This window comes from Antedon bifida, chromosome 7, assembly GCF_963402885.1.
Source record: "Antedon bifida chromosome 7, ecAntBifi1.1, whole genome shotgun sequence".
NCBI lineage: Eukaryota > Metazoa > Echinodermata > Crinoidea > Comatulida > Antedonidae > Antedon > Antedon bifida.
The window spans coordinates 8,776,257-8,803,442 of NC_136232.1; the positions used below are offsets into that span (position 1 = coordinate 8,776,257).

Consider the following 27,186-nt stretch of genomic DNA (forward strand, 5'->3'; position numbering starts at 1 on the left):
TCCAGAATAGGGGATATTCCAAAAGCATCCAGCTCCCTCCTCCCTCAAGAGAGGGTTCTCCTGCTAGCATTCAGATTTTTATTTGGATTTTATCTTCTCATTAGGGATAAAAACAATTAAAATATTTATATTGTTCTCAGATATTATTTTTGATACAAATATTACAGTTATTATTCATCAATAAAAATTTAATATATTTTTGTTTATTAATGTGTTGAATATAACTAAATAATAACTATGTTATATTATATACTAGTGAATTAAAACGTTGATAGTGAATGGTAGAATCCCTAGGGTTTTGTGTAGATATTAATAGGAAGCCAATCTGAATTGCCACTTCTGGTTTGCACTTGATCAAAATCGTTTACTCAACAGCATCGTTACTCATCGCATCTCCGTGTTTACTGAAGTATCCATTTATAACTCTGCCCCGACGACAAAAAAGCTTTTTGATTGGATTTTACCAGCAGTGCTAAAGGAATAATAACCTGCTCGTTGACAAACCGTGTTTATATAGAAGTTAAATTTATATCGTGGCCTAGGGAAATCGTTTGATTGGAGAGTGGTAAGGTTTATAATGTAATGATAACATGGAGTGATCGGTTTTAGTATTAATGTTATAGAGTAACGAGATAATGTTGTAGATTGTAGGTAACATGTCTAGGCCTATTGTGTAACAGAGATTACATTATTACCAGTGTAGTCAAGTATGTATGTTTTCATAGAAGCATATTGTTTGTGAATGACATAGCATAAAAAAACAATGTACAGTATTTTACAAATTGAGGTAATGTTACTATAAGGCTGTAGATAAACATTTTCATCCTAATGTTATTTGTATGTCATTGAGTACATTATTTCGGAGTCAAGTTGTTATTTTACAAGATCTTACTGCCTAATAATTAGGAACAATGATACAATAGTTTTAATACTGTACTATACAACTAAAGAGTGTAAAATTTGTGCTAGTGACATATAACGGAACATAAACCCTACACACGTGGCCCATGCAAATAAATTATTTGATTATGAGGTCATACAAGTATTATGTTGGTCATTGGGTTTAGTCTTTGATTGTACATTGGCTTGTAGGTAGTTGTAATTATAACTTGTCCCCATTATTTCTATCATTTGTTTTTATTTCACCTTATTTATAGAGGGTGACCCTAAATAGCGTATGCTGACAATCAAGGGGCCCTCTTTATAAATTATGATAAGTGTCTGTGTGTGTACTAGTACACCGGGGTAACCCTCTACTCGTCTCGAAAGATGTACTAGGTTCTTTTGCATATGAGCCAGATGTGTACACCAAGATGGTTTACCAAGTACCAATAGGCCTACATTACATACAGTAACAAGAATAAAGAACATTAATAAATACAGTAATTATAATTGTTGTATATATAAACTATAGACAGACTGGAAGACATTCAGTGTGCTAATGATAGTTATTGCTAGTAATATCTAGAATAGCAACAGTACTGATATTCATATTATGAAATGGTGATCAACACCTAGGCAGCCTCATCTCATTTCTTAGGCAGCTGTGTGTATTTGACTTGCAATCATGTGTGCTCTGTCAAGAGTTTCTACACATCTCTCTTTAGGCTGCACATTCGTTGAGTCTAAGTAGAGTAGCTAGGGTGATAATTACTAACGCATATCTCACATTAAATGTAAGTATATACACAGTTTTAGTGTATTACAGGTATATAATCTTTTCATAGATTAATTTGTAGTCTAGCTGAGCCTGCATAAACTACTGTACTGGCTTTTTGTGTGTATGTATATCAGAGAAGATCACTCTCACCTGGTCTAAATATTCAGTTTTTTTTTGTAGTTTAAAACATGTTTCCTAATGAAACCTAATCAGTCTTAAGTTCTGTCTACAATATTAAACTAGTTTGACAAAAAAAAGTGTAATATGCCCAAATATGGTAGTGATATGATGTCATCGTGTTTATCATGTTATTTTTTTGTCACATAAAGTTTGATTGTGTAGACAGAGCTTTACTGTATGTTCTAAAGTACAAGAAAGGTATGATAAACATTATTGAATAATGTGCGTAAGACGTAACAACAAACACAAGTATTTAAATCATGATTATTATGGTATAAAGCCTTTTTAAATACACAATTGTATCATAACATATATTGATTTAAGAAGCGGGGGAAGGAACGAAGGCAATACAATTACCCATAACACCCCCTATCCATATTACCACATCGTCTCACATATATCTTTCTTCAATGAAGCAATCATAATAATTTCGTTTTCAAATTAGGCTTCGTTCACAATTGACTGGCTACATGATAACTATCAGTTTCAGCAGAATACATGTTCATTAAAGAAATAAAAATCGTTACCGTTTGCACTGTGCAAATATAATGACAAATTATGACATTAAATTATGCATGCTCATCACCCAACGAGGAAATCAATTTTAATATCAAATAACTTATTTAACAACTCAGATTTCTTGTATTCTATGTACGTGTCTGTGTAGTTAATTTGGCTCTGCGCAGTTGTAACTAAAATAAGATTCTATATTTTAGTAGCAAAAGGGTAGGTTACAGAAATGTTCAAACATATTTTAGGGGTTGTCAAATTTGAAATAAAATAATGACTCATTCATTAATATTTTAAGTTTCCTTTTCTAGGCTGTACCGTCGATAGAAATGTGTTATTATTTTTCGATATGGCTATAAGCTCTGTCTACACTATCAAATTTTATGTGACAAAAAAATGTGATGTACCCATATATGGACATAATGATGTCATATCACTACCATATTTAGGCATATCACTACCATATTTGGGCACACCACGCTAGTTTGATAGTGTAGACAGAGCTTAAAATTGAGATATTGTTTAGGTAAAAGCTGTATTATGGAATAAACCTCTAAAGCATTACATAATCTATTTAATTCTTGCAGAGCTGTGATTGCGAAGGAGTTTGTATCAACGCTGGTTATCGGACACGTGAACAGACCTTTGATTCCGCTGTGTCGCTGTTAACGACAGAAAGTGAAGTGTCATTTGACAGAAGGACTTCGTACGACGAATCTTATTCAACAGATAGTAGTGACCCAGACATCTTAAAACCAGACGAAAGAGATCCATTTGCAGGTACGTGGTGACATTTCTTTCTTTCGCATGAAAATGTCTCCATTTCAAGTCTTTCTTTTTCGAGTATTCCACAGGTATTGCGTAATTCCATTACGCCATTTTGTTCAGCTGTTGGGTAATACGATTATCTCATTGGTAGATAGCAATATTGATTTCTAACGGTATTGTTAGTAAATAGAATCCGAGATTGTTGCAGCGACCGCATGTTTACTTTACTTGTTTGATAGCCATTAACCGATCGAAATATTTGTAATGATTTCAAGATAGAGTTTAGAGTATGTTGGTCAATTTTTGGGTTTAGTCTTTGATTGTACACAGGTTTGTAGGTAAGTTGTTGTAATTATAACTATCATTTCTATCATCATTTGTTTTTATTTCACCTTATTTATAGAGGGTGACCCTAAACAACATATGCTGACAATCAAGGGGCCCTCTTGATGAGTTATGATAAGTGTCTGTGTGTGACAGTGGCTGTGTGTGTACTAGTACACCAGGGTAACCCTCTACTCGTCTCGAAAGATGTACTAGGCTCTTGTGCATATGACCTATAGTTTATAGTCGTTTTACCACCAAAACCATGGAGCGAGTGAGACTCAAACCCTTGCCGATGTTATTATTATTACGGTTCCGCCGTCTTTAACTGCTTGGCCACTCATCATTGTTAATATCAATAATAACAATAGTAAGGTTTGCCTACACCATGTGTTCCAAAACAGAAGTAAAGTGAAGTTGGGAATGTGTTGACGTTCCAGTTGTTATGTTACAACCACGTTCTTGAGTACAGTCAACAATTCTATCGGACTCTCTGCAAAACCAGAAACTATCCCATTACCAGAATCTTCTTGAAGTCCAAAAGGTCCCAAATTCATTTTTACCATTAGAAACATATTCCAAATACTAGACTTTCCAGACATATTATGCCACCCCAAATGTATCCGGTATTGAGAGAGTTGACTGATTGCTGGAGGTAAAGTCAAGACGAATATAATGTCAGCACCAGGGTGAACCAACTACTATTTTATTATAGTCATTCTTATTATCTTCATACTATCATTTTCATCATCAATTCACCATCGCTATCACTTCTGTTAAGATGTAATATAACATATGCAAATTGCTGCAGAATCTAGACATGTATGTCTGATATCTATAAATCACAGATTCTTTATGAGGTTACATTGGGAGTGTTTTGTGCGCCTTTCCTCTCTTCTAAATCCTCAGATTACATACATAATCCTAGTGTAACATAATATTCTTTTACCTTAAAAATAGCATTCACATTTATGTTACTAATTCTCAGCGCCCAATAATATTGCAATAATTCTTTGCAGTAATTAGGATTAATTAACAATAATTTTGCAATGTAGTCTTGTGTTCACAGGTTGGTTTTTTTTGCCTAATTAAAAATATATACTGGTTATTATTACTCATATCAGCCGACACCCACTTAAGCATCTGGTTTCCATGGTGATTTGATTCCAGTGTACATCAAGTAATTGGTTGTAAATTAATTACCTTTTCACGGTTATTTCGCTGTTTATAGATAGTATGGTGTAATATGAATGTCAAATATGATTTAGTATGTTATTCTTCATTTTCATTAACGTGTGTGATACATTAATAAGAATCAAATTGATATCAAAACAACTTATACATAATTCTAATATATTTCTTTCAAAAAACTATGCTTAAATGTACTGGCTTATTTTAGAAATTCATTTCTATGCAAAAGTTGGATACATTTTAAAGATATTTTTTAACATTATTTTAGAACCATATAATTTTAATAAAAAATTTATATAAATTTCTGTACGTTTTAGTTGTTGGAGTGGCACGCCTAATAGATGACAGAAGCTGTTGGCCCCTTTTGTCACTCCTTGTCACAATCAAATTTTTTGTCTGCATGTTTGTGAAATATGTTATAATAATAAATACCCCCAATGATCTAATAATAGTAGGAATTTAATTTTATATTTTTCATTTCATTTCATTATTATGGCTAATTTAATGTTTTTCTACTGCATTTTCGTTACAATTTGTATAGATTTTTTTTTCTTCTATTTTTACTGTGTAAGGAGATTTCTGTTATTCTGATATTAATTTGCATCTGTACATTCATAATTATGTATATAAGCCTGTGATTTAAAATGATTCATTTTGTCTGTAAATACACAAACTTTTCAGTAAATTGATTATTTCATCACCACAACAAGCCTCAAATTCCTTGTTAACAGCTTTTACGCTCTTAAAATCCATAAATCATTTTAAAGTGTTTCCACCTACAACAATGACATACTATTTCTCACTTCCGAAATACATTTTATGCCATGTTTAACTAACAGGCACTAGAAAATCATCAACTACAAGGCTATTTGGATATACTGTTCTGATTGCTTGCAATACAATAAAGCATTCGCAACTTTTACCGACAACAATGAAATTCTATTTCTCACTTCCGAGATACATTTTATGTTATGTTTATCTTCCTGGAAAATCATCATCTACAAGGCAATACTCAATACAACTATAAAGCTCTGTCTACACTATCAAACTTTATGTATATGGACACGATGATGTCATATCATTACTCTATTTGAGCATATCACTACCATATTTGAGCACATCACACTTTTTTTTGTCAAACTAGTTTGATAGTGTAAGTGTAGACAGACCTTAAGTCAGGTGGAAACAAAGTAGTCCCAGTCGCGACCCCCCCCCCCTCCCCCACCTAAATTTAAAATGCAAAAGATAGATATATTCAGCAGTTAATGTTACCATTTTAGGCTCACTATCTTCCATTTAAACACAATGATGATTATATTCCTTGTTGCCAGCTACACATGTTTGTAGCTATTTTCAGTCAGTAACCGTTTTTAATAAATCAATTCGTTTGAAAACAGCTTTCAGCAATTTGTTTCAAATTAGCTTGCGGCATGATCAACAGTGGAAATGAAATTTGCCTGAATGGTGTGTTAATGCGTTCAACAGATGCATATTTTGATGATTTTGTTGTTACAAAATTACTGTACAACTAAGAATTTGAAATGTATTGTGTATTAATATAATTGTATGCAGTTTTGAAAGAATGAAAAATATCCTGTTTATGCCATAAAAGTTATGTATTCATAAATCAAGGTCAAATTTTAAAAATTAGTTTCACAACTGGTCATTTTTTAATGAGAGACTTCTTTTATGGTAGCTATTAGCTATTGTGATGTACCAACATGATGATTTAAAAGTCCAGCTTTTATGTTTACTGTAAAAGAAACTTGATGAAAAAGGGCAAATTTTACCATAAAAATGGTTAGATTTTAGTGCCATTAACATCCAGTTAAAGTAGGTGTGACAAACAAAACAAGTGACTTGTTTTGTTTGTATAAGATATGAGAGCCACAAATTTAACAAACGTGTTCACAACAAACTTTTATTATGATCAACTAACCAACTTTTTAAATTTCTTTACAAATTTTAAACCTAAATCTTATATCCTATAATGTATAGTACTTTTATAAGTATGAACTGTAACCATTTTTAAACCACCTACTACAAAATGGTATTGTCCAATCACCAAAGAAACTTTTTCATTGGTTCCTTGTTGACAGAACTTACCGATGCATAACTTTGATTATTTTTGTCTGGATTTTGGGAAGAATTCACCCCTGTTTTTCTCAAGTTGGGCAAACATCTTGACCAACCTGATTTTAAGCTTGCCTGCTTTTCAGGAATTTATTTTTTATAATCCAGTGTTTAGTTTACCTGAGGATGAGGTTTAGCGAGGTAGTTATAAGCGGATCTTCATATTAAGATTGTACCATAAAATGTCAGGTATGTCATAATTACAAATCATAAGGTGTTAACATTTTATAATTTATTGGAATATCATTTTGCAAGCTGTGAGTACCAATATATTATATAGATAGAATTTGTGAGTTTTATCAATCTAATAACAGGATGCTGATCAAAGGGTTTATCTGTGGCTGCGACACGATCAATTCCACTCCCACTAAACTTTTTGACTGGTTTTCTATTGGCAAATTGACTTCCTCAAATACACACCACACCGTGAAGAATACAGTGACACACCGTGAAGAATATGTACCTAGTACAGTATTGTTAAAATTTGTGGCAGCCAGACATAAGATCAAAGGACTGTTACGAGTTCCTATCTTGGCAAGGCGAGCTCAGTGTCCTGTTGGTAGATTTCCTTGGTTTTATTACATGTATTTGTCCATCTTTGCTCCACTGTTGGGTCAGAGTGGAATGGTATAGAACTGGAGATCAGTTGAACCTAAAGTGGTGGACTTTAATGCACACAGTGGGCATGTAAGTCAAGGTGGCATTTCAATATCTACATCAGTATGATAGCTTAGGAAATTCAAGATTTTCACAGAGGGTTCATTTTCCACAATGCTCAGGGAAAACATCATCACAAAATTTCCAGTTTAAAAAGGCTACTTCAGGAAAAAGAGGGGTTGGTTCAAATCCTCAAATCTTCTAGGATACAGGTTTAAAATTATCTACATTTTACAACTCTTTCATCCAGTATTATGATTTGACAAATTCACCAAATGATCAGAATATATTATATAGCAATTTGCACCTTTAAATAGACCTCTTTAATCTTTTTCTACTCTGTGATTAAACGTTGCTAAAGCTGCTAAATATCCGTGTTGATGGTTAAATAATTCAAATACTTTCAACTAATCCTTTATATTTAACCACCTTTAGTTCCGTTAAAGAAGATAAAAGAATCTTGTGCTTGTATTTAATGATTAATGCGCCACTATTGAAATGATTAACTTGTGCACTGAAGCATCACTTCTTATCTGTCATTATCACATAACAATAGTTTATTGTCGTTAACATTGTATACATAATAGATGAACTAACTATTGTCGTTTGTAGACTTCGTGTCAGCTTATAAGGCTCCATAGTTTGATAATAAGCCACCAATGATGATTATTTATGGCATGGTTTATTGAAAAAAAAATGATTTTAGGTCAATGACATTTGTAGAGTGTGGTTATCGAGGAGTTATTATATAATAACTCATTGGTGGTGGTTAGATATTGTACAATTGATTGTGTGAAACTTGGTAGCTACCACACTTTTTGTGGCAAATTTTAATTGTGAAGTTTAGTGTGTGTCAGGAAACGTAGTCTTAATAGTAGTAGTAATTTGTCTTGATTTTCGTAAAAGGAAGATTTTGGCGTACAGGGCACATCATTTAAACTACTAAAACTGGAAATAATCAAGTCACAAGTCTACAAGAAAGGACAAGAGAAAGACATAAAATACTACTACTTTGTGCCAATATCCTGCTTCCAAAACTTAAAGTTAAATTCATTTTTTTTCTTGATGTCCACAAAACAGAATAACAACCAGTGGTCAGTGGCATAATGGCTATGAGAGCTCACTGGCTAAACCCAGAGGCCCCAGAGCAGCTTAAAGACCCCTTACCTGCAATTTTGGACGTTTTTTGGAAAATAATACATATATATCACTTTAAAAACATTAAACCATGTCATTCCTTGTCTTAAATGTACGTTTTATGGTAAATTATGATAAAAAGTGAGAAACAATGCACTACCTAAGTAGCTCGCGGCGATCGACCTCTCGTGGACGGTCTTAGGCCTAGCCTAGCTAGGCTTAGTTTTGTAGGCCTAGCTGGTAAACATCGGTAACGTACGAACATCGTACGCTAGCTATATACCTAGCCTGACGTTGTATAGTTGCTGCATTAATTGTCTTTCTATTTTTGCCAGACTCCGTTGATACAATTAGGGGAAAACCCGGTATTTTCGCTGAAAAGTTAGGAGTCTTCCATTTGTTTTGGCCTCACGATCGATCGAAAAGTGGGCGAATTACAGGTAAAAAACAAAAATATCAATCCGCGCGCAATGCATTTTGGGATTTATAGCGGGCCGCTATAATTATTAGAATCGACTTATTTTTCACATTTTTAACCGTTTAAAGATGAAAAAAGTTATCGCAATAGGACCATATAGTATTATTTTTACATTAAATATAGTTTGTGATCTTAAATTAGATCTAAAAAACGTAGGGAAGGGGGCTTTAAGGGATCCCAGAGCATGAGAAGCCCAATGCAATTACCTCGCATTGAGGGGCCCTTAGGAGTGCTAAACCAGGGTCCTTTGCACCAGTGGTTACATTAAGTTCTGAAAGTGCTGATTATCTTGGTTTTCTATCATTAATTAAAGTTTATCAAAGTTTGTTAAAACAAGCCAATGAACTTGAAACTATTCACAACAACAAAATATAATTTTGGTTAAAGACACTTGGACTTTATTCATTTTGACATCATTACTCATGTAACAGTATCATTAATATTATGTATCATCATTTCATACGCAGGTGTCGCATTCCAAAGTTCGTTTTCTAATTACAAGTGACAAAAACATGAATGACATGTTTATTGTTTGTATAATGAATCATTGTTGTTTGTTTTGATGATGACAATACTACAAAGAAGCTGTCAATAAAATATTCTGTTTCAAAATGTTCAAGTTTAGGTCAGAGGTCATTAAGGTTGAAATGTAGTATAGTAACTAAATTTACATAATGATTAGCAATGTACTAGTCTATGTTGTTACCCGCAATATCTTTTACCTTGTTCTCTTGTACCTCTAATGTTACAACAGCGCCCTCACGTAAAACGCACATTAATATACCCTGATTTGTAATAGAATTTGAATCAAAATAACATGCAGACAAGTTATGTGTATATTGTCATTCCAATTCATCACATGGTTTAAAAGCCTTTAGGCCACAACAGTGTGCTTTATAGTATAGGCTACTGTCAAAACCCTTACCAGAGTTTTGTAGTAGTGATAATAAAAGTCTAAAATACAGTATTATAAATAAAGTAAATTACTAATTTATAGGTCCATGCCACAATGATAAGCTGTCAGTTTTTGTATACAGTTTGTTCAGCTTTATTGCCTATTGTTCTTTTAGTTTATTAATGTGTTTGATTTTATTGAATTTATCTTGTAAGTTACTAATGGATTTGTTTATCTTATAAACTAATTTATTTGTGTCTGTATGGTAAATGAGGAATTTCCAAGAATACAGTCAAATACAGACAGACAGTCAATATTTAGTTTATTTCACTAGACTACATATTAAAGGTTGCCAAATACTATTTGTTATGCTGTACGAATCACCTATCATTTGAGCCCTATAAGGGGACAATTTATTAATGTCTCTTAGGCCTGATTAAATTTGAACAGCAATAAATTCTAATCAAAATTGTTAAAATGTTACAATATAATCCAATCGAGTTTTAACAATACCATGAAAGCCCCAGTGGTCTAATGGTTAGGGCACCTGCATATCAAGTCTCGGTTGGGGCGACTTTTTCTCATTCTCACAGATTTCCTCATCTTTATCGTTCCAAATTAATTATTTAAATTTCAGTATATCACCGGGCGGTTTAGAATTAATGTTCTTTGCATGATTTGTTAATATAATATTTCATTTCATTTTAACTTTAAACACTTTTTTTAGAATTTATATTATACAATTGATATAATATTTATAATTACAGTGTGTGAAAGTACTTTTCATCACCTGTTATGTTTCTGACTTCGCTCGTTAAGTAAGTTTAATTTCAATTTCAAATTACCTTTCACTTTCGTTCTCAATTTGGAAAAGAGAAGGCGAACGGATTTGTGCATAACCGAGATTGGTAAGCTTGAAGTCTCGACATTTACTGCATATTTTTATAAACATAGAAGTAGTTTAGTTTTCCTTAATTTCAATTTGGAACACTTCTTCACAAAGCATATAGTGAAAATGTTTAACTACCATCAATGATGTGTTTTCTGAAGCAACCTGGTATTTCTGTAATGTACTACAATTACTCTAGATAGAAACTGTAACCATGTTGACTAAATTCAAAACCATTGGCGTAATCTACAGGAAATGGCACGGTACAAAAATATATTTCTTAATCACACGGAAATATAGAAAAGACTAGTTCACCCAATGAACAAACAATTTGATTAGGGTTTTTTTAGACGATACGTGAGCTAGCCTAATCCGTCTCAGTTGCACACGTCGTTAGAAAGCCGTAGACAACCCCTCGTTAGCATCAGACCACCAAGCATCACAGCAGTCAGCAGGCTTGATCGTACTTGTGAAATTGGAAGCTCAGCTGGTCAGTGAACGTCGTCGTGTTCGTGTTTACGCTAAGATTGGATAACTGAAACTTGCCCAGGGCTTTAGTTGTCTGATTGTGATACAACAGTATTGGATTTTCCAAGTAGCGAGCAGTGTTCTGTTGCTCCTGTTTATGTCATATTGATAGGATTAATTGGTGCTTTGTCAACGATATCTATGGAAACCAACGGCAAGGATGATATTATACAGTTGGACGAACAGTTGAAAAACTTAGGTAGATGTTTTGCCATTTTTGTATGAAATGTTAGCTTTTAATAATAGTATATTTTTAAGGGTATGTAGGCTTACTGTGTCCAAGCTAGATCCAACACATTCTTGAAAATTGATGCCTAGGTCCTTTCCTACTATCAAAAAAGCTGATTCTCTGTACTACTATGTATTATTTATCCGTTATCAATATCATACAGTAGGCTAATTCTGTAATACAGTGTCATATGTATCACATGTGATATCTGTATCAGCCTTAATCTTAACATATGGAGATATAGTAAAGTGAATCAAGTGAGACAAATCACCAAGTCGATGTTACCAAATTAATTTGAAAATACAATTAGCGTTTTGAACTTTACAAATAATACATTACGATAATGATAGTTAAAGATGTAAACTACAGCTGCTAAAGTCACCTGCCCATAGGCTCTTGATTAGAGCGATAAATTAAAAAGGAAATTAGTCATTTATGAAGAAAAAACAAGAGAAACAGCCTCAAACATTCAGGAAACCAAATTTTAATTGAGATGCAGTCTTATTTTGTATCCAGCTTGTGACAGATTTTTTTTCCATTAGCCTAGAAAATAAGCTTTTGTTGCAGTATTGATTATATTTTTGTGTCCACTTTTGTTTATATAGTTTTACCCAACATTTATATATACTGTAGAAACCCATTCTCCTTTCCTTATCCCCTCCAACTTGTTTTTCTTGGTGGTTTGGATTGTACAGTTATGCGTGTGTGTAATGTGCTTAACAGGAATTATTGTTTCAGACCAGTTTTTAGTAGCATTAATACGTTTTACTATCTGATTTTGATTGTTTAGACATTGTTGTATGCTGGCCTAGTAGTAGATCTCAACAATCCACTGCTAGAGATGCTTGATAGATTTATGTCATAAAATCTTAAATGCCACACCTATAAATTATACCAAAATCATTTCCAATCTCATATCAACTTTATGTAGTGTATTACATTTGCTTAATTCATCATGATACAATATTATTATGGTGTCTTCTATGGAGCAACTAGTATACTACACATTATTTACACCCTGTTGAACCTTTTGAACTTTTGGACTCTTTAAGCGCATTATGGTGGTGTAAATACGCGATATTAAGAGAAAATTTATGTTATTGTTATTATTGTTAGAAAGTAAGAAAACAAGTAAGATCCAAGCCTGATTAGCCAGGCTTTTCATTGGCCCTCATCTATTCTATTAATATAATAATATCAGTTCAAATACAGTTCACAAGTTCCAGTCGTTTGACAGATAACAAATTAACTATGTAATTGCCAATTCAGGTCACCCATTTGGAGAGTTGATTCCAATTGGGATGATGGGATGCCTAATTCCATAAATTAGATGGCATACTGTGTGTAGTAATATTTTGGTAAGTCCTCTCAATATTTGAATTAATGTATGTATTATTAGGTCTAATGCTTTGAATGGATAGGTTTATAATGAATGAGATCTACAACATCATATTTCAAGGGTTTTTAATTATTTGTAGCCCAGAACAATTGTTAGTTTTTTCTTGCTTAACTTTACTGCAGTTGCAGATACAGGATCAAAAACCCGGCATAGGCTGGTTGCTGTCTGGCGACAATTGTAAATGCAAAACTAACCCCCAAGTATACAGGACCAGCCCACCATGGTTGGGGCTGAGCTAAGAACATTTTGAAAAATAAAGCTGCTAAATTGCACTTATACTTTGAAAATGTCAGGTTGCGAGGGGTGCAACCTTTTTACTGATACCAGTATATTCCTGCTACTGAGTAATACAGTATAAGAAAATGTTGTCTTGATCGAGCTTTGCATCTTTCTCTGTTCAAATTGTTATGCTAGATGTTTCAACCGTTTCTTGATCATGTACATTTTATGTTTAGTATTTGTTGGTACGTCAATTGAATCTTGTCAATAGGTGTTTAAACCTGAACGTCAGAGTGAACATCATAGTTGATTTATTGTTTGTTTATTTATGGCATAAAATTTCCAGTTTCCAGTGTCGGGATTACAATAACACCACGGTAATGATATGCCAACGCACGCGTCAGTACCTTAGTTTATGAGCCTATTCTATTTAGTCTAATGGAAATTTATTCTACAATACTGTACAGTACTAATCTGTGAATTGTACATTTTAAGGAAAATGTACTGTTAAGCTCTGTCTACACTGCCAAACTAGTTTGACAAAAAAGTGTGATGTGCCCAAATATGGTAGTGATATGCCCAAATATAGTAGTGGTATGACATCATCATGTCCATATATGGGCACATCACATTTTTCTGTTATATAAAGTTTGATAGTGTAGACAGAGCTTAATAGCTTAGAGAGAGTAGGATACCCGGCTACATGGGAATTTTCTTTATAGAGAATTGAAAGTGTTGTGTTGTTGACAGAATTTTTATAGGAAGGAAAAGAGCATCGCAAGAAAATAGCTACAATTTATTAGATATCAATTTCATGGTGATATGGTTTTTTATCCAATTTACGTATACTAATACTTTAAAGCGCTTGTAGAATATAAATTGAAATATTTAATATTCTGTAGCCATTCAAGTTTTACTGCAAATCAATCCTATTACATTTCATATCCATTTAAAGGTGTCAACCTTTAGGAAAGGGGTGTGATGTTGGTAAAATCAATTGCCCTAATGGAATTAAATTGCTACTCTCTAGAGAATTTTTGTTGTTTTTCAGGAAATAACGGATATGTTTCAAAAGGAAATTACATAGAGTACGACTGCAGAACTGGCTACAAAAAGGGGAGGAGAAAAAAATGATGCATGGTAAAATTGTAGTACTACCCACCTCCTCCCCAAACAACTACATTTTAAATAAAAAAGTAACTTAATATATTGTGACAAAAATATTTAAGCTGGTCACTATTGTCAATACAAATTGCTATCGTTAATTCATGTTAAGAATTATTCCGGTCCAGTACAACCATTTTAATACATTAACATTTAAGTCTGGTATTCAAAGAATGCAACATCAGCGTTTAAAAGAGTACACAGTATAATTACAAGTAACAATATTATCACTACTGCAAATGAAATGACACTGATATTAAATTATTCAGCTCCTATCAATGTATATTTACATATTAGACAATCATATGTAATTATCTATGCATCCATAAGCAAGTAAACAAATATGGTGATTTTCCCTGTGTGATGAGCAGCCTATAATCTGCCTGGAAATCACCCAGGCACTATAACAGCTGTTACAGTAGCAGTGACAGATAGGCCTTGCATGCAGTAGGGGTAGTTGATGAAACTGCTGGTCTTCGTGTTTCAGGAATTATATTTGAATATACGACAACGTTTTGTAGTGACTGTATAAGGATTAATATTATTTCGTCTTGTTGATTGAACGTTATTGCTGACAACAGTGTGTTGTTTGATGTATTACTGATATGGTTTTGATACCACATAATCAGTTGTTATTGGCTTGATTTATTTGGCCGGCTCGGGTAAGTACTGTGCTTTATATCTGTACTAGGCCTAGGCTATGTACTTACAGTAAAATGGAAGTCTGACAGGCATCTGCTACTACTAGGCCTATAGAATTCATAAACTTATGACTCAACTAGAGCATACTGTAGGCCTAAACTAAAAGCTTAATGTGGTCGGATGGTAAAACACATTGTGCCGTTTCTTTTTACATACTGTATTAGTTTAGGCCATGATCTTTGTGTTCTACTACTCCCCAAAGCCGCAAGGTTTAATTAAGTTTCATTATCAATTTTGGAACAATACATTAATTTTTATTGAGTAAGAACTGTTACGATGTTAATAGATGTCATGTTGATTTATGACAGAAGTCATGTTTATTGTTAACCAAATGTTTTAACAAGGCATCGGGTTAAACAATACTGGTACTCATGTGGGTTTGACCACAACAGACAAATCAAGCAAGTTTTAAAATAAAATGGGGTGAGGAAGGGTCGGGTGTTTGTACATGATTATACACTGTGGCTTGTGCTGGTTTTTTTTTAAAAGATGAATAAAGAAATTGATTTGAAAGAAATTAATTTGATACAATACCTGTGTCTAAAGTTAGCCTAAATTAGGGGATGGTTGGATTGTACTCAAGCATTGGATTGGATGGTCATATAGCAATACCAATGTTTGTTGTAAGCATATTTGTTTTTAGACCAGGTCTGCAAGACTTTATGATGGTTGTGTTTGCTTTGAAGAAGATCCCATGTATTCAAATTTTGAGAATTGTATTGCTAACTTTAAAAATATACTTTCAGATCCAACTAATTGTCACTCAATATTATGAAAAGTACTTTACTAGAGGAGAAGTTGTTACTGTTCCCTTTATTAGCTAGAGGCATTTTGTACAAAATCCCAGGCTGGTGTAAAATGTCTAGGCTTTAGCAGTTAAGGTGATAGTCTATAATGATCCCATCATGCTTTGACACTTGTATCATTGTCGGTAAGAATGGATCCAGCGGTCGATTAAACATGCCACTTCCTGCCTACTACAGCAAGTGAATTAACGCATGATTTAAATTATTAACAGGGGGACTGGAATGATAAGAATGCTAAAACTAAATTTAGCCGAATTCAATGTGGAAGTAGTTACAACTAGTAGTAATCGGATTGTTCTATTTTGATGAGATCTAGCTCCTCGGACTCCTCATTAGCAATAGTAGTAACCTATAGGGCTATCGGCAAGGGTTCGAGCCTCACTCGCTCCATGGTTCTGTTAGTAGAACAAGTCTTCTCAGATAAGGACTATACACCGTACTTCCAGTGTACAAATCTGGCTCATGTGCACTTTAAAGAACCTAATACATCTTTCGAGATGAGTAGGAGTTACTCACACAGCCACTATCACACACAACAGACAGTTTTCATAACTCATCAAGAGGGCCTCTTGTCGACATATGCTGTTTATGGTTACCCTCTATAAATAAGGTGAAATAAAAAAAATTAAAAATCGGACTGGTCTGTTATGCGAGAAGTTTGAGGACCTTTTAAGCAATACGCCAATAAAAAGAACCAAAATATGATTAAATTTCTTTCAAATCTTCCCTCTTTAATAGGAGGTATACAGTGATAATCTCAAGTCGCCCTCAATATTCCTTTTCTTCATGAAGAAAAAGAGCAGTTATCGTTAATCCACCTCATAAAATAAATTAATAAATAAAATGACTAATACGTTGCGAACACACCCATGTTATTAACAAAATTCTCTGATTATAAAACACAAATGGTTTCATTAACAATAGTTCATTGTTCGCTGGAAAATGAATGGAAATGTTAATAAGATGACTGTGGCTTGTGCTGGTCAGTTGTGAATAAACTAATCAATATCATGACACAATATCTATTTTAAATAAAGACACAATGTGTTGCAAATCCTGGAAGGAAAATGAACCAATCAGAGTTCAAAGTATAATGGATACTTTAATTTAGTTACGATAAAATCAAAGGATAGACAGACTATATGTATGTTATACAGCATCCAGGTACTTTAGTATATGGTTGCATGTTGGATTGTCCTCATTAACAAGGTAAATTTGTCTTTGCAGAGCTATCTATAATTCAGTGCAGTAGTTTTGGTATGGTTTATTTTATATTGTAGTGCCACTGTAGTTCTGTGCTGACATTCTAATTCCAGGGTCTTAGGTTCAAGCTCCCAAACTCTGGGATCTTGCCGATCACATTGCCACTAACTAAAGCCTCATGGCACTGTTCATTCATAATATTGCATATATGTGTATTATATTTCTTTGTTAATTCCAAAAACATTAACAATTTTTAAAATCTAATTTTTTTGCTTTGTTTTGTTTCCACTATTGGTTTCTTCTGTAAATGTTCTGGCAAAACACAATTAAAGCCCTGTCTACACTATTAAACTTTATGAGACAACAAAAATGTGATGTGCCCATGGACATGATGATGGCATATCACTACTATATTTGGGCATATCACTACCATATATGGGTATATCACACTTTTTTGTCACATCAAGTTTGATAGTGTAGGCAAGGAAAAGTTGTCAGAGGAAACTGGTGTTTGGTGGAAGATGACATTTTAACAAACAGACGACTTGTGAGGTCTTTGATTTTGTTCAACAAAAATGTATCAATAGTGATCTAACCTTTGTTTGTAGCAGTATTGTTATTCATTTCGATTGAGAATAATTATCTTTATCTATTGGAATCTATTGTGATTGTAACAATAATCATTTGGACATTGATAAGTCTAGCTTTCTATTGTAATGAAAAGTAGACCCTGGAAATAATCAGTCAGGCGGAGATGATACTTTAGAAATGGTCATTTACATACTATACACTCGCTTTCTACGGATAAGATTTATTTCAGTTTTGCAAATATTTTGCTAAAGGATCTAACCAGGGAAGAGTGTTTTATCTAACTACTGTAATTACTGGTTGTCGTATAAATACCAGAGCTGTAGCCACCAGTACGGTTGGTAAGGTATTTGACACCCCAGTGGCTTAAACAGAGATTGTTCCCTTTCTTGCGAAAACCAGACCACTTTATTTCTTGTGGCTACATCACTGGATACTCTTATAGGGACATCTGAGAAAGAGGCCATCATAGATCAAACATTTTGCAGTAAGGACTGTCTGGTTTTGTGCAAGTTCTGAACATTTGCGTTGTAGGTACTTGTTCTGTAAGAGGTCGTAGGTTAGATTAGATACGTCATACAAAATGAAACTTAAGTTTATTAGGTAGGTTCAATAAGATAATAACATTAACCTCCAAGTTTAGCACTGTTTCAATAAATGTTAAATTAAGTAAGTTAATTAAGATAATTTATTCACAGTGTTGCAGGTTTTGAATATTCTTTTATTCATGATTTTGTGTGTGGATTATGTTAATACAGTATGTATGTTATGTTATCAGTGTCTCAATATTCTCGCTCTCTATGCCATTTTTTAAGTTGAGTTGCTGTTATAACTTGGAGAATACATTCTTTTTGGTTTTGACTTTTCTATCTTGTTTGAGTACAGCCAGTACATCTGCAGGAAAAATTGTAATTTCATTTTCATAAAATAATTCTCGCTTTTTAAATACTAAATCCATTTATTTCCTTTTTTCAGGCCTTATCTATGGATCCCTTCGTGGTAGTAGAACATTTTCGGTAGCTGCGTCAGACCGGTTTTCGATAGCGTCGCTGGAACGTTCTCTTGGTTCGGACAGTAGTAGTGGGCAACGTCGCTCTGTGTTCAGTATGAGTATGGAAGAGATATGCAACATGGCAGCACAGGCCAGTGCTGATGAAGAAAACAATGAAGATTGGGCTAAGGTATGTTTCAAATCTTAAGCCTAGTCTACACTATCAAACTTTATGTGACAAAAAATGTGGTGTGCCCATATATGGAAATAATTATGTCATTCACTACCATATTTGGGAATATCGCAACCATATTTAGGCACAGATTGTCTCAACCAACTGTTGCAATCTTATAAATGTGTGCATGCATGGTTCGCAACTGAAACACGCTGCAGAGTAGACAATATGGAGTTGTCTTCCGTTCAATAAGAAAAGTGTTTCTCTTTATATAAATATTTATATATACATTCTATTTATATTTTGATTTTATCTATTTTCAGATCCAAGAAATATTTGAGTCATTAAGATTTCCACTGGCAAGAGAGTCAGCTTATTTAAAAGATTATCAAACAGAATTTCAACATATGCTTCAAGGTATAACATACTTGTACAGGATTTTGATACAGTCTTCTATGGGCCTATAGAATTTATATGCCAGCATCTATGGGCCTATAGAATTTATATGCCAGCATCTATGGGCCTATAGAATTCATATGCCAGCGTCTATGGGCCTATGGAATTGATATGCCAGCTTCTATGGGCCTATAATTCATATACCAGCATTTATGGGCCTATAGAATTGATATGCCAGCATCTATGGGCCTATAGAATTGATATGCCAGCATCTATGGGCCTATAGAATTGATATGACAGCATCTATGGGCCTATATAATTCATATGACAGCATCTATGGGCCTATAGAATTCATTTGCAGGTGTTTATGGACCTATAGAATTCATATGCCAACGTATATGGGCCTATAGAATTCATATGCCAGTGTCTATGGGCCTATAGTATTCATATGCCAACGTCTATGGGCCTATAGAATACATATGCCAGTGTCTATGGGTCTATAGTATTCATATGCCAGCGTCTATGGGCCTATAGTATTCATATGCCAGCGTCTATGGGCCTATAGAATACTGTACATATGCCAGCGTCTATGGGCCTATAGAATTCATAAACCAAGCACCTACCATGTCCAGCACACACAGAAAATCCCCATCCTGTTTATCATAGTTTAGTTTACTTTCATCCGATTTTGTAAAGTCTTACATGCCATCAAATGGATATAGCAATGAGGGAAAACACTGCTTTATTTTAATCACCTATTAATTGTATTATTATGTGTATTGTAACTAAGGGCATAATGGAATGGTCATTTTCATCTGAAAAATGGGTTAAGAATAGGAACCAAACAATAGCTTTTCTTAACTCATGTACCTCGATGCCCCTTATAGGTTCTTCAATCATGGTCAGTGTCAAAAAGCAAGGCCTACCTTAACGGTCAACAAGGCCTACCATAACGGTCAACAAGGACTTTCAAACTTAAAAGGGGGACACTTGTCAACATTAAAAATAGATATGAACACTTGCATACAATTGTTATCAATGGGAATCAATTCTAATACTATGGCTACCTTAATAAATTTAAAGGAATTTTATAACATATTTTGTGATTCACAAAGTATAAAGATCAAAGCTCACTCAAACATATTATTTATTTTTTTAAATTTAGGAGTACATTCTTTTTCATTTAAATAACTTGATACAAACAAATAAATTAAATTAATATTTAAAGGAATTTTATAATGTATATTGTGGTTCACAAAGTATAACGATCAAAGCTCACCCAAACATATTATTTTTTTCATTTAGGGGTACATTCTTTTTCTTTTATATAACTTTATACAAGTAAATAAAATTAAAATTTGTATTTGTAAATATTTCCAGGATCGATGCCAGCTTTGAGTGTGAGTGGTTGGCTTGAAACGCTCAACTTGCAACAATATGAGAACACCATGGTAGCTAATGGTTTTGATAATCTAGACTTTATGGTAAATTTAATAAAATTTCAGTTATATTACACTTTTTTCTTCAAACTAGTTTGACAAAAAAGGTGTGATGTGCCCAAATATGGTAGTGATATGACATCAGCATGTCTATATACGGCCACATCACATTTTTTTGTTACATAAAGTTTGATAGTCTAGACAGAGCTTTAGGCCTGAAGTGTTATCAGGACTGTGTTCCTTCAATTGAGGGCGCTATATAGAAATTTACTGATATCACATTATGGTTTCTTTTTTGAATAAAGCTTATTTTAATCAGTATGTTTAGTTTACCTGACTGATTGAATGAATTAATGTATTGATTGTTTTGTATATGTTTCAGGGTGGTGATATTGTGGAAGACCAAGATTTACAAGACATTGGTATTCTAGATGCTCAGCACCGTAATATAATATTAGCAGCCACGAAGCAACTTCAAGATATTAAACCTATAGGTAAAGTCTCATAGTGCGCTACTAAAAAAGTAGTGCCTTTTGAATAAAGCGCTCCTACAGTTCCACTACGTAAATATTCAATTCAACAGTGGATATTTTTAATAGTTGTATGGTCCTACTTACATTTATTAATAATAAGTGGGAGTTATATAGCGTATTTAGCAAAGCCTCAATGCACTTTTAAAAAGAAATCAGAAAACTATGAGAAAAAAAGAGTTAAAAAGGCGAGTTTTCAGAGCAGTCTTAAAATAAGCGATTGATAGCCTGACAGATAGAGATTGGTCGAACGTTTATGAACAATGTACTTCATGTTGTTCTGTAAATCTGGAGTGAACTTTGACCTCATTCTTTTCATGATTTGAAACTTTTAGAAATCAAATTCTAATTACTTTATTATGATTATTTCAAAGAGGTGATGATTAAATGTTGTTTTTCTGCCTTAAGCGTCACTCTCAAGCCTACCTGTCATTTTGAACATGAAGATGTTTTTCATTCTTGATTGTCTTGAGTGTTTATTATTGGAAACATATCTAACCTGATTAATCAAACCAGTTTGACCTTTGACATGTCATGGTGAAGAGGTAGATATGTGATAATGATTGAGTGACTGTGCTGCAGTGGCAAATACTTTATAATGTATAAGAGAAATTTTCCGAAGCTCTACCCTATGAATTTTCAATTCAATTTTACCTGTGTTTTTACATATAATATTTACCATTTAGATACATTTTGTTATCCATTTTGTAGGTGATGATGATTCGTTCAACCTGCAGGAATGGCTACGTAGTCTGCTTCTTATTGACTACATATCAACCTTTATAGACAGCGGAATATTGACAATGGACAGGGCTAGGCAGCTGTGGGAGTTTGAGTTAGTAAATGTAGGTAGATGGTTCAATTTGTCAATCTGTACACTAGAACCTCTAACAAGGGACCAACCTCAAGCCCATGTGGATTACTTTTTTCCCTCTACATTGCCTCTACTTTGTATTCTTATATTGGAGCTGTAGCTTGGTAGTTAACATGCTTGCCTTCCAATCCATCCAGGGTTCAATCCTGACCTAGTGCCAGGGTTGTAACTCACGACTCTTTTAACTCCACTCCCTAAGCCTCAAGTGAGACTTAGTTTATAAGCATGATAAACTTTAAAATAGTTTATCCATCCTGTAATTGGCCAGTTTGTGCTCGCTGTTGGATATAAAAATATACATAAAAGTGTAGCATGTACCACCTGTACTTAGCTCTTTTGCATTGTATATTATATTATTATAAATCCAAAGAAAAATGACTGTAAAATGACAATGCTGTGGTTATCTGTGGCTGCATCTCAATGGAGATACAAAATAAAATAAGTAAAAAGCTAAATCAAAACGATAAAGTAAAATAGCCAGAAAAATTATCAGAGCTTTCAAGCAACACTAGCCCTTCATTAGTACAATTTATTCATCTGTGCAATTATATTTATTATATTATATGTATTTTTTTAAAAGACTAATATTTTTTAAAATGTTTTCAGGTTTTGAAAATTAACATGGTTGGTCACAGGAAAAGAATCCTTGCATCGTTAGGCAACAACCGAAAGTATACCTGTTCAAATGCAATAAACAGTAATGAGTTACAAACAGCGGATAAAAGTACTGAAAACCATCTTGCAATACCGACAGATCTTGTAAGTTATAACAATAATAGTGATAGTGATAATGGTATTGATAATACATAATATATGTATAATAAATAATATAATTGAATATAGTGCAAATTGCCTCTAAGTGCTGAACAATCGACAGAAAATGTTTTAAAAAAAAGTTTTGTCATCAAATGTCTGAAATAAAAACAAAATCAGAAGTAGCTGTTTAAAGATGTATTGTCCCCCTGAAAAATAATTTTTTACAATTTTTGTTGTTGAATATGCCATTTTAATGTCACTTAATAGTTATTGACCTCGACCAAAAATTAGATCGAAAAAAATGTATTTACCTGAAAAAACTGGAATTTAAAGCAAAAAATGGTCAAATTGGCTGCCAGCCAATGAATTTTTGGTTGAATTTAACCATTTATCATGTTATTTTATATGTGAAAACATTATTTTTCCCCGTTTTTTTTTTTACGGAAGTGATTCACTTTATTAAAACTACAAAATAACCTATTCAAAGTCTGATTTAATTAATCTTCATTTTTCATGTTTTTGGGGGACAATACATCTTTAAGGGAAATATTTATTGAGTTAAGTGAAACACTTAATATTTAAGGGAAGTTTCTCACTTAAGTGTGATTGGTGAATACGGCCATTGTCTTCCAATTTTTTCCAATTTCTATCCTGTCGGGCAACTTCAATTTTAAGTTGGCTTTAAAAACTAACTTTTAGTTTCCTGGAATCTTGTTTTATTGTTAATCTTAAGCATAATGCATTATATAAGCCAAACATATTATTATTAATCAATTGAGCCTTTAGTATGATGCACTTTATAAGCCTGAATTATTATTACATATTAATAATCAAATATGTGTTTGGAATTAGTGTCAAAAAGTACAACCCAATACATTAATGAGTATCTATAAATAGAAATTATTTTGGTAAATTACCCTAGATATAAAATCTTTACTTATTATACAGTCCTATCAAAGCTGATAACATTTTGATATCTACATTTATTATCTCAATGATAAGAAAACATGAAATTATTAGAATTTGAATTAGAAACTAATACATCATGAAGGAGTTGATTATCTAATAAGAAAAATATTTTTGTAATGATGAATATTTCCATAGCAACAACATTAGCAACATCTAACATTCATTTAGACAGTTGTGTTATTGATAAAGCGCCCTCGAGCCTTCACGCGTCAACCGATCTTACTTGGCTCGTAACGTGATACGCTGTAGTTTTCCGGTGACAAAATATCTCAAGTTATATTATTACATTTCAAATTAAAATGGAAAGATTCTTGTTTCCTATTTTGTTTTAAAACTAAATTTATATTTGATGAGAATTATGTAAAATGTCATTGGTGAGTCTGTTGGCAAATTATTTGTGGGTTGTAGATGTGTTTTGTCAGACTTGAAGGCCCTCAGCATACCTAACTGATTTGTAAAATGTATTTACTTTTTATATGTGTCACTATGCTGTCACATTGTATGGCATCATATTGGTTAATTGAAATATTTCTCAATATGAATGATATTTAACTGTGTTGGGTACCATGTCAACATTATTCTACTGAAGATACTGCAGTAGCTATTTTGTTACTGCAGTAAAGTATGACTTTAGTTTCAATATAAATGTTTTTGAGGTAGTAGATGCAATAAACAGTTATGGTATGGTTACCATAGAAATTTTGCTAAATGATTGCCAAAACAGGTTTATTAAAGAGTAAACAAAATATACCAACTGCTGTAAAATAATTTGCACAGGTTCGAATCATTAGTTATTCCTCTTTATCCTCATTGGCAATTAAGGCCATTCTCATTTACTAGTTTAGTTATTTTACTATTACGATTGTTTTTTTAATTTGTGTTACAGCATTTAGGAATGCATATAGAATCAGATAGCAGTCAACTGACCGTCCACCAATCTCCTTGTCTGGACATTAACCTTTACAAAGACTATTCAAAAGTAACTTCTTTAAAAAGGGAGTCAAATGCATCAATCCCAGAAGCCAATAGTAACCCATCATGCAATGCAAACCAGCCTTCATGTCAAGAAATTCCAGCAAGCAATGCAAATAGACCAACGTCTCAAGAGATACTAATAGAACTGGACACCAATATAGAAGTAGCGAACATTACAGATAATATTCAAACAGTTTCTAGTGTAAATGATCGTAATTTAGAAAAGTTACAGGAAGAGAACATTTATCAAGAGGTATTACCTGTTATTACAGAAGTGAATGATAATATTCACCCATCAACAAATGGAAGAGTCCACCATAGTGCAATGCATGACAGAAGGCTACCAACATTACCCTCAGAACAAAAGGTTTGTTTTTAGATTTTAATTATTTTATTTATTCAACTTCTCATACATTAGTGAAGGATGGGACCAACAGGTGGTAAACACCTAAAACGGTTCAGTCCCAATTGCACAGTGGCTGTGTGTGTACTAGTACACCGGGGTAACCCCCTAGTCATCTCAAAAGATGTACTAGGTTCTTTAAATTGTACATGAGCCAGATGTGTACAATGGACCTACGGTTTATAGTCCTTATCTGAGAGGACTCGTTCTACCACCAGAACCATTAAGCAAGTGAGCCTTGAACCTTTGCCAATGTTATGGCTACGTAATTATGGTTCCACTGTCTTAACCTCTCGGCCACTCACTCACAGCTACTTTACTATAGAGCAAGTAAATTTAATAGTGTTTTTTCTGAGTCACTTAGATAACTGTCTTGTGCTCATTTGCCAGAGGCTAAACCAAAACATTCATGCATGGTTTTTACACAATTCTCACATCAAACTTATGACACTTCTGACAATTTCTGTTATAGCCCCCTCAATCTAACCAAGACAAACATTTTTTGACCAATTATAATCTGAATCAATATTATAGTGAAAATCTGTGAAAAAAAGAAAGTTAATATCCCATATTATAATACTATTGTTTTTATGCTATGTATCACTAGTATGATTTTAAAAATATAATTGAATTTATTTTTTATAGATATTTGAAATAACATTTTATTAGAATTGAATGAAAAATTGATAGTTGTTATTTTCAATCATATGATTGATGTTTTAAACTTACCAGAGATAATAAATTGATTTTGTAATCAAATTGTTTGTGAGTTATTTAGAGGTTTTTTTTCTTCCACTGGGGTTTGTCAAGTCTTAGTGAATCATTCAAAGTGCTGAGTTACATTGTCGGTGGGGAGAAAACAAACCACCATCATGAAAATCTACTTCGACATGACTCTATTTTCTTACCAAATCTTATGATTCATGGGGAAAAAAACAATTACTTTCCAAAAAAACTATTCATTTGGGACAAAATTACTAAACGTTTTCTAAATTTACTAAACTTAGCCAAACATAAACTGCTAATTTGTGTCGCGGTTCAGTAATTTGCAGATAAGCATATTATGTCAATCAAATCGTTTGAAAATTGGAACGAATCATTATTTTATAAGTTTTTTCACTTTTTTCTTGTCTAGGCCAAGTTGCATTCTAGCAATGTACCGGACTGGAAACATAAACCTGAGGTTTTAATCAAAGGCTGCTGTAATTATACGGCTTATGTAAGTATATGTTAAAATGATAATATAGTGGAACCCATATTAAGTGGACACCTTCAAGACCCACTAAGTGTACCCTTAAATGAGGTGTCTCCTGAATAGGGTTGGCTGTAGTGTTAAAACATGCATTTACCCTTGTTCATTTGTGTCTTGTTAATAGGGGTGCCCCAAGTAGGGGTTTTACTCTAGTCAAGTATTTTGATTCTAGTCCAACCTGAAAATTAAGGAAAAAACACCTGACCAGTTTATTTAAGCTCCCTGATGTAAAACTACAATTACAAAGATGATAATGTTGTTTTTTAACTTTATAAACATTATTTGTAATAAGGTTATTTTTATAAAGATGATTTAGTTGAAGACAAGAATAATCATTCAATATCTAATCCTGTTGTAACATCTTAATTCATCAATTTGACGCGTTTCTTCTCTTTGAATTTGTCCAGTATTTAGGCTCAACTTTAATCAAAGAAGTAAAAGGAACAGAATCGACGCGTGATGCATGCGTCAAGTTACGGAAGTCGGCCAGAAGCTTACAGAAGGTTCCCACTATCACGTTATCTATTAACTACTTGGGCGTCAAATTCATAGATGCGAAATCGAAGGTGAGAACTTTATACCGTACTGGGACGTGCTGTTACGTTCTTGTATTTTATTAAGTTGTTGCAAGGCAATTAGTGACCACAGACAAACCACTGAGGGAGTTTGTTGGTAAGGTAACCACAAGGCTACTGTTTCTTTTGACGTGTTATTTTTTTTAATTTCTGGCACATGTACATATTTCATTAATAAATAAATACATCTA

At 33.2% G+C, this 27,186-nt stretch overlaps 1 protein-coding gene across 4 annotated transcripts in view; it reads left to right on the top strand.

The window, feature by feature from the left end:
* The window catches only part of LOC144847949 (uncharacterized), a 78,871-nt gene that overhangs the window by 42,363 nt on the left and 9,322 nt on the right, over positions 1–27,186 (top strand). For all 4 annotated transcript variants that reach the window (XM_078704562.1, XM_078704565.1, XM_078704563.1 and 1 more), the window contains 10 exons: positions 2,938–3,130; positions 18,636–18,841; positions 19,150–19,243; positions 20,603–20,706; positions 21,044–21,155; positions 21,903–22,036; positions 22,672–22,824; positions 24,677–25,132; positions 26,304–26,387; positions 26,828–26,986. In XM_078704562.1, the coding sequence (XP_078560688.1) occupies positions 2,938–3,130; positions 18,636–18,841; positions 19,150–19,243; positions 20,603–20,706; positions 21,044–21,155; positions 21,903–22,036; positions 22,672–22,824; positions 24,677–25,132; positions 26,304–26,387; positions 26,828–26,986 (1,695 nt within the window). The remainder of the gene's footprint in view (positions 1–2,937; positions 3,131–18,635; positions 18,842–19,149; positions 19,244–20,602; positions 20,707–21,043; positions 21,156–21,902; positions 22,037–22,671; positions 22,825–24,676; positions 25,133–26,303; positions 26,388–26,827; positions 26,987–27,186) is intronic.